The sequence below is a fragment of the Marmota marmota genome, unplaced genomic scaffold (assembly GCF_001458135.2).
Source record: "Marmota marmota marmota unplaced genomic scaffold, marMar, whole genome shotgun sequence".
NCBI classification, from domain to species: Eukaryota; Metazoa; Chordata; class Mammalia; order Rodentia; family Sciuridae; genus Marmota; species Marmota marmota.
The window spans coordinates 1,447,952-1,457,378 of NW_026000171.1; the positions used below are offsets into that span (position 1 = coordinate 1,447,952).

Below are 9,427 nucleotides of genomic sequence, written 5' to 3' on the forward strand. Positions count from 1 at the left end.
GTAGAGGATAGGAAAGGCAGCAGAACACAACAGACACTAGTATGGCAATATGTAAATCAATGGATGTGTAACTAATGTGATTCTGCAATCTGTATATGGGGTAAAAATGGGAGCTCATAACCCACTTGAATCAAAGGGTGAAATATGATATATCAAGAACTATGTAATGTTTTGAATAACCAACAATTAAAAAAAAAAAAAAAGAAGAATTTTTCAAAATTAGAATGTCTGCATAGATGGAAAAAGAATACTCTAAAGGAAACCATAACAATCTGCAGAATGCAGAATAAGTCTAGCATCACTTTATATCCTAAAAGTCTAACCCAAGCCAATCGTTATGCTATGTCTCATTCACTATCTGGTCTCTTCCAAAATCTCCTAAGATCATTCTACAGAAATACAAATAGAGTACCTCCCATCACAGAAACTTCTCTCACATGGCAGCAGACTAATCCATACTTGAGCAAGTACTTGTTAAGTTGCCTCTGAAAATTTAAGGGTTGTCAAAAAAAAAAAAAGTACATTCAGAGACCTAGAAATTTATTTGACAATCAAAAGATCCACTTTTTTAAAAAAGTATTATTGACATATAATTCAATATCCACTAGATTAAAGCCAAATAGAATCTGAATTGTTCACTAGTTAAAAAAAAAAAAGCATAACATTTTTTTGTGTGGAACATTAATGCAAATGTTTCTAATCCTAATTTTGCAATATTTCAACATATCAATAATATTAAAAGGGTTCAAGAATTTTATCTACAATATGTAACTTGCCTCTTAAAATTAATAAAAGTATTATCTATAGGTATATCTTTCTATTCTCCCTTATCAGAATTCTATAGGAGGAACTCATATTATGGTAAAAGAAGTAAAATCTCCTTTATAATATTCCCCCAGAATACTTTTCAGAAAAGCCAAGATCATGTTGTAAAAATAAGCAAAATCATATCTTTCCTAGTACTAAATTATTCACCGGCTCTTAAATCCTTACCTTTTTTAAGTTACTCTAAATTTCATTCTCCCTGTCTTTGTACAGTTCCCTTAAGTCAACATCTGCCTCTACCACTCTGCTTTGTATCTCAGGCTCTGGTTCTAGCCCCAGAATCCTTCCCCAATCATATATGAGCTAAGAAAAGGAATCACTCAGTTCCTTTTTGCCTTTTTTCAAAACCAAGCAATTCTTTCCTTTCCACCCTATGCTTCAACACAAGAGTTTAATTATTAGTCACACTCCCCAACACAGATTGTTTTTACAGTGAGACTGCTCAAGTAACATGCTTCTAGGTCAACAGCACATGCATGCTCTATGCAAAATTCAATAATCTTTCACCACTGACTACTGGGAAATTTTTCTATTATTTAAGTTATTTAATATAATTCTTTGAAACCCTAAATTGGGGCAACTGATTGGTTAACTATGTAAAGAGATTAGAACTTAAGTTGAACTTGTGCAGTAAAAAAAGAGATTTATTAAGGTGTAGAGGCAGAGGGACAGTCTATCAACTACTGCTTCCTACCAAAGAAGTTAACCATCTTTTATCAATTCTTCCCAGTTCAATATCCAAACCAGAGTAACTTCATCTGTGTTCATGTACAAACCACCTTCATAAGTATTACATCACTGTACTGTCGTTATTTGACATAAGTAGCCTCATTAACCTCTGTATTACAATAATAAAGTATACATTCAATTGCTGAAGGAACATAGGGACAAAGATATGATTCACACTGCTTTTCATGGAAAGTGGTTTCAAGAAAATTCATCTAATGTGAACAGTCTTCAAATTCAGGGTAAAGGAAAAATCACTAAAGAAGGAATTTCTGGAACCTGGAAAACTAGGAGTCCCCCTACCTTATCATATGAAGCAGATGTAAGATCATCATAGTCAGAGAGCCAGGGGTGAGCCTCAGCATCCCGTTTTGCCATCTCCTCCAACTCTGCCTGCAACTTGTCCCAGAAATCGACATCAGACTGTAAGGAAGGGAAGGCAAGTAGAGAAAGGAGATCCTTCATAACCACCCTGCCCCACCCTCAGTTTCACAGAGAATGCACTCCCTAAGGCCACAGGTCTTAAATTTCAACGTGTTAAGGAATCCTCGGATGAGGTTTTTTAAATGCAGATTCCCAGATCCTATCCCCAGATTCCAATGCAGTGGTCTGCAGTGGTGTCCAGAAGTCTCAGTTTTGAAAAGGAGCCACACCACTGCTACACAATTCTCTCACAGACAATCCAGATACATTATGAAATACAGCATTCATCACCTTTGATGTTAATAACCCATTCTCCAAAGGAATAGGTGCTCTCAGAGTGCCCAATCTTGCACCATCTGCTCTTACCTCTATAGCCGACTTAGCTCGTTCAAATTCCATGTCAAGTGCAGATGTGTTTACTGGTCTTGTGAACTGATCAACCCAGGCCTCTGAGGTACCCTGTGACAAAGAAAGATGGTCAATACTATCACCAACTTTCTAACCACTAAAACAGACTATAAACCCACTAAACACCACCAGCCTGGACATGCTGAGAAGAGCATTCTCAGAATCTCACTCCCACCCACTCAGGACCTGAAAGCTACCAAGACAAGCTGGCAATAAAATCCCTTCCCCATCTGGGATCAATGAACACTGAACCAAGGCCTGGGGCACCAGCTGACTCTCAAGCGGGACTGAGAAGTGACAATGTCCTACCTGCTGCTGAATAAACTCTGCTGCCCACTGTTCTGCCTGAGCTCGGCCCGACCCTGCAACGGACTCCAGGGACACCTGCCCCTCGCCAATCTGCCGCACGAATTTCAGGAACTGGGGCACAGAGACACATATAGGCACCTTGGGAGAGGACTTCCAGGTGTGCACTCAACCATGCCCAGAAAAACCTGTGCTTGCCCCTCCCCCTGACCATCTCTAGCTATAGACAAGATATGCTAAAGGCCCTGGAAAAAGCAAAGAGAAGAAAGGGATCCCTGCCTCTAAAGATTTAAGAACATACCAGATAAGACAGAAGGTTGGTGGGCAAGGAAATGAGGGAAAGATGTTGGAAGGAATAAGCAGGATCCTAAGTCTCCATTCTCCAGAGAGGAAGGAATGGACAACTAGGACCTCATCTACTTTTCCTTAAAGTTAAGTTGGGTAAGAGAAATAAGACTCTTGCCTTCCAAGACCAGCTCTGCTAAGCTCAGCAGCAATGGGATGTGGCTCACCTCAGAATTAGCCAATTTGGGGTCATCCACCTTGGCCACAAAGTCACTAGCTGTGTGCTGCAGATCCTCCTCAGGATGATATTCATCGTACCTGAAATAGATAAGGAAATCCCATTTTACCATCCAATCAACCACCACCTTCCCCATGCTATTCCCCAATCCCAGCCCGTGGTAAGTACAGTACCTACAGGAGAAAAACAGAGGGTGACACTATTGCACTCTCTAGTTGAGGAGCTACCATCTCCAATTTACATTAAAGAAGGACATTTGGGCAGGAGCAGTTCAGCACTAGCTACATCTTTTTACCTTTCCCTTCCCCAAGCTCAACTATGCAAAGAGAAGGAATAGAGAGAAAGTAGCAAGCTCAAAATTAAAAAGGGAACAAAGTACATAAGGTAAAGTTATGAACTTCTGGTAGGATAGGTAGAATTCTTGCCTATAATTGAAATACCAATTTGCAAGGCCAGTAATACAAGTGGAAACATTAATGAATAAAGTAGAAAAAAAGAGGCCTGCCTGTAAGTTGGTTTGAGAATGCAGATGGAGGAGGTTGGGGGAGGCGGGAAAACTGTTCAATGTTGTATTCCGTTCACAACAACCCAGAAAGCAACTCACCAGCGATCAGTGGTGGCCGTTCCCTCAGGCTCTCCCAGCCACAACTTCTCCTCAGACTGCTCCAGATATTCCTCAGCCCAGCGGGCAGGGGACACAGACAAGGGGTCTGCAAGAAGCAGAGTTGGGGAAATAACCCAGGATTCAGGGTGGGATCAGGGAAAGGGAAATAATGCATACACTCAGCTGATTCTCTTAACCAGGCCAACATAGACAAAACCCTGCTGACTCCCTCAGAGACTTTTAGTCAAAAGAAAATACTACCAAATCTTCAACATTTTCAATAACCAGTCCAAAGGGGCCTGGGATAGAAGTTTACCAAGAATTAGGTACAGGAAACCAAATAAGGAGGCTCAGGAAAGGATTAAGAAACAAACTCTTTTTCTTGAAGTCCATAAGACCTCAATAAGAAATAGCAAGCACCAGAGCTTCCATCTTCCTCACAGGAGTCATGAGGACCAGTAAGGAGCTAAAGGAGAAGAGTTCCAAACCTCTCTCTCTACCAGAGTCACACCACCCCCACAAAAGGCAGCTCATTTCACCATAACATACCTACTAAGGGAATGTGAACAGCAGAAAAATAGGCTAGAATGAGAGACGCATGGATCTGCTGGGATGATGCATGGGATGGTGACTTTTCACTTTGTGTGTGTGTGTGTGTTGCTGGAGATTGAACCCAGGGCCTTGTGCATGCAAGGCAAGCCCTCTACCAACTGACTATATCCCCAGCCCAACTTTTTACTTTTTAATTGAAAGGTTAACATATAATCATCAAGGTACAGAATAGGTGCCAATAAGCATACAGCTCAATTAATTTACACATATGAATACATTGCACTCATGACCCAAAGCAAGTTTACAGCTCCCTGAGATTCCCTCATGCTCCCAATCCCAGAGGTAAACACTAACTTTTGTCACTTCCAATTCATTTTAAAAGACCATGTTTTTCAGTCTAATTCTAGAAATTATCTTAGAAGCTTAAGTGACAAAGGGCACTGCTACAACATCAAAACAAACATTACCAAGGCAACAAACTGAATCAGAGTGCTGAACTGTTTCTCAACCTCCAGGACTTTGTCCTACCATTCCAGGACAAGAAAAAAAAAGCAGTGGAACAGATTAGGTTTCCTAAAGAATAAGGAAACAGAGAGAGAAGGCATGAGGATGGAATGCTCTTTCTTCCCTTCAGCTCTGCGTCCGCATCTTTAAAAAAATCAGACACAGAAAAGATCATCTGGTCTGTCTCTAACATAAAGATTTGACAGTCACTGCTTTTAACACTGACAAGGCAGATTTGTCCTTGCAGTAGTAAGGTAAAACAAAACCTTCCATTTCATTTTAACTGAGACTTTGCCTGAATAATTTCAATGATCTCAAAATCTGAGAAAGTAATGTCAAAAACCTAAAAAAAAAAAAAAAGTCCCAGAATACATATTCATGATCATAAATAAGTAGTATATAACTAATACAATAAAAATACAGTAAGTAACTGACTTTTGGCCATAGACTCTGTCTCTTAATTTCAAGGACTCTCAACAATCCTTCTCTTTTTTAGTTCCTACAAGCAACATTTTTCTTTCCTTTGCCCCAAATACAGAGCTCAAGTATGGAGACTGAAAAGGAAATGCTTCATACCAACAGACTTTATAACACATCCCAGTTCCTTAGTCCTAAAATTTGGTTGAAAAATAACTATTCCTTCCTCTTCCTCTCATGTTCCCTCTTACTCACAAGTGTTTCTACAAAAGCATATTCTGGCTACAAGTGCTCCTCAAATTCACAGTAACTTTTTTGTGAAATGCCCTTCTCAATGACCAGAAGCAACTGAAAAAATGTAAAGCACCTGAACTTCACAACAGACATGAGGCAGATTTTTTTTAAAAATCGCAAAGGTGAGAAAAGTCATCCTCAAATTGCTATAATTTGATATTTGGTCATATATATTTGCCACATATATATGACCTGCTCCAAAAAAAGAATCAAATAAAATAATCAAAAGAATAATGCTTGACCTTCACAATCTTGGTTAAGAAATTCTTACAGAAAATCACATCCATTTGAATATGTCTGAAATTGAAGCAACTAAGGCTGAAGGAGGGAAAGAGACTGTCCTAGGTCACATACATTAGTAGAGTTAGAAGCCATGAATGACCTAAATATCCAATTCATAATGTTCACCTCATATAATTTTTCACTATGTATTCATTCTGTCTAGGCACATCTATTCCAAACTTGAAAATCAAAAACTCAGAACTTCCTACCCTTAGCAAAGACAGCTTCTTTGTTTGATAATAGCACTATCGAAAAAATGCAGGTTCTAGTCAGCTTATCCACATTCAATCCCAATTCCACCCACCACTTATTCACTGTATATCTGAGAAAAAGTTACTAAATTCTCTAAGTTTCTATTTCCTTATCTATAAAATAGGGATAATAATAAATACTTCATAGAGGTTTCTGTTTAGACCAAAGTACATAGTAACAAATGTTTCAGCTACTATCATTATTATCTATTCATGGCAAACCCATATAAAAATTAGAAAACATTGCAGTGAGACTGTTATTCCTTTTTTTTTTTTCTTTTTTTTTTTTTTACCTGTCCAAGATTTTATTAGCAGGATCTTAGCGGCCAGCTGCAGAAGTGAAGGGAGGAGAGAGAGAGAGAGAGAGAGGGAGGGAGGGAGGGGGAGAGAGGAGAGGNTTAACAATAATCAACAATTGATGTTTATAACCTTTTATCATGACATTGAGGAAAGTACTGTGTACTATCTTATTCAATCATGTCACCTCCCCCCACCGCAGTAAAGTAGGTACTATTATTATCTTGACTTTGCAAATGAGGTAGCTAAGGCTTAGAGATGTTTCATAACTTATTTAATCACACACAGCTAAAAAAACAGTAGAACCAGAACTTGAACCCATATTCTGTTTGATTGCTTGTACTATGCTGCTTACACTGAACTCAGATTAGTACATAAAACAGCAGACTCTACATGATTAAAGAACAAGGGTCTAGGTGATGAAGACAGTGGGTGGGAATGGGATGTGTGTTAGAAATGTTGGTCTAAGATAAGATATTGCTGTTCAGACAAATCTTAATTCTAAACTTCCTGGCAATGAAGTAAAGATAGAATCATGATGTTCTTAAAGAATTTCTATTTAGTTGAAAAAGCACACTGAAATTTCATTTATTTGAACACTTTTTGTGTGGAGACTGAACAATGACTATTGTTTTGTGGGACAGTGTGATCACTTTCCAAATTCCTTCTTTAAAGAATTTATAGAGTAAATAAAAGATAGATATGTAAATGGACAATATGGATATGGTGTGATAAGACCAACACTGGTATCTTGGGAACTCCCTAGGGGGTCAGGGCAGGTTTCAGGAACAGGTTACTCCTGAGTTGAATGGTGAATGTGTAAAGGATGATGGAAAAGCTCCATATACTCAACAAGCCAAAACAACCGTTTACCTGTCCAAGATTTTATTAGCAGGACCCTAGCGGCCAGTTGCAGAAGTGAAGGGAGTCAAGAGAGAGAAGGGGAAGGAAGAGAGAGGAGGGGGGAAGAGAGAGGAGGGGGGAAGAGAGAGGAGGGGGGGAAGAGAGAGGAGAGGGGGGAGAGAGAGGAAAGGGGGGAGAGAGAGTAAGAGTAAGAGGGTAAGAGCCTATTCCTTTTTTTTTCTACAGCCTCTTCCTCCTCCAACCAGAGAAAGTTTGTTGCCAATCATCTATTGCTATTCCTTAGTCCTACAATTTGGTTGAAAAATAACTAATCCTTCCTCTTCCTCTCATGTTCCCTCTTATGCCCATGGCATTTTCCTGTAAGTGCAGATTTATATCTCACAATTATTCTATGAACTTCATATACCATGCCAATTGGGTCTTAAATTCAAGAACCCTGAAATGTGTTTTATCTCAAGATCTCAGTGAGACAGAATTATGTAGCCAGAAAATTTAGGAGAGGTGGAATTCCATCAGGAATTTAAACTGAGGTTCACATGGTGATTAAATACTTCTGCATCTTGATTTTTACCTTAAGTTAAAATGTGAGTTATAGACAGAAACTGGTGAAGTCTAATAAACCCTGTGAATTACACCAAAGGCAATTCCCTGGTTTTGATGTTGTATGTAACTAAAGATTGTGCAAAATATTACCACTGGGGGAAACTAGGTAAAGGATACACAGAACTTTCATGCACTTTTTTTTTTTTTTTGCAACTTCCAGTGAAACTATAATTATTTCCATATTTAAAAATAAAATAAAAAATAAATTGGGTCCAGGATTGCGGCTCAGTGGTAGAGTAATTGCTTAACATGTATGAGGCACTGGGTTCAATCCCAGGCATCACATTAAAAAAATAAATAAAATAAAGGTATTATGTCCATCTACCACTAAAAAAAATATTTTAAAAAAAAGAAAGAAATTGAGCTTAATAAATCCAATTTTAGAATCTCAATAATGAGGATTTTTAAATAGTAAGAATTTAAAGTATATCCTTTGCTTGTTTCAAAATCTACTTACCCATAAAGCAACAGTTAACCTCTACCACTGCTTTAATATCAGTCACAAATGCAATAAAAGATAAAAAAAATAAATTATTAAGAGTCGGGGTTATAGCTCAATAATAAAGTGCTTGCCTAGCATGCATGAGGCACTCGGTTCAATCGTCAGCACAACATGAAAATAAATAAAATAAAGGTATTGTGTCCATCTACAAATAAAAAACATATATATTAAAAATAAAGAAAGAAAATTAATTATTAGAAAATTAATTTCCTTCAGCTTCTTCTCCCAGATCTTTACTCATTTATTCACTACCAAAGGCCTACTTCATGGAAAGCAAAATACTACTACACTAAGCCACTTTTATGAAGGCAGACTTCAGAAAGCTCAACTTCCCCTCCCAGGTTCCCATGTCCATGCCTCTGTGAAGCAGGCAGAGGTCCAAAAAAACATACAAAATAGAAGAGATCTCCAAAGAGGGTTTAACAGGTGAGACAGGTCCAACACGTTTTTCAAAGGTTGTTTTTCATTTATGAGTTAAGGAAGATTTCAGTGATTGCAAGCAATTCAGGTAATTGCAGCAAAAAATTTAATCAATCTCAACGCTCATCATAATAATGATTATTTTTCCTGAGTCACTGAAAACCACCAATGCCCACACATATAATAAAAGTTTCTGTGTGTTAAAAGACAGCATGCTGGGGCTGGGGTTGTGGCTCAGTGGTAGAGTGCTCATCTAATATGTGTGAGGCACTGGGTTCAATCCTTAGCACCATATAAACATAAATAAATAAAAGTATTGTGTCCATCTACAATTAAAAAATATTTTTTAAAAGACAGCATGCTAAGTCTAAGGTGTGTCTAAAAACCTGAAAGTTTCTGACAGAAGGTCTTTGTCAAAGCTCAGATTTTAACAATTCCACAAGGAACAGTCTCATTTTTAGCGGAACAGTTATCAAAAGTATGGAGCCTAAAGTCAAACAGACATGAGTTTGAATATTATCTGTTACTGAATGGTTTTAGACAAAGTATTTACCCTTCCTGAATCTCAGTTTCCTCATCTAAAAAGGTGAGCTTTATTGTTACATTTTGGGGTTCTTTTTTTTTTT

General features: G+C 38.0%; 1 protein-coding gene across 13 annotated transcripts in view; it reads right to left on the minus strand.

Annotated features, from left to right (window-relative positions):
- The window catches only part of Pex5 (peroxisomal biogenesis factor 5), a 23,485-nt gene that overhangs the window by 9,137 nt on the left and 4,921 nt on the right, over positions 1-9,427 (minus strand). For 6 of the 13 annotated variants that reach the window (XM_048787571.1, XM_015500647.2, XM_015500646.2 and 3 more), the window contains 5 exons: positions 3,816-3,921; positions 3,201-3,291; positions 2,692-2,802; positions 2,341-2,433; positions 1,855-1,974 (listed from right to left, as the gene is read on the minus strand). In XM_048787571.1, coding sequence (XP_048643528.1) covers positions 1,855-1,974; positions 2,341-2,433; positions 2,692-2,802; positions 3,201-3,291; positions 3,816-3,921 — 521 coding nt within the window. The remainder of the gene's footprint in view (positions 1-1,854; positions 1,975-2,340; positions 2,434-2,691; positions 2,803-3,200; positions 3,292-3,815; positions 3,922-9,427) is intronic. The other 7 variants (XM_015500644.2, XM_048787573.1, XM_048787572.1 and 4 more) reach the window with 3 other exon arrangements.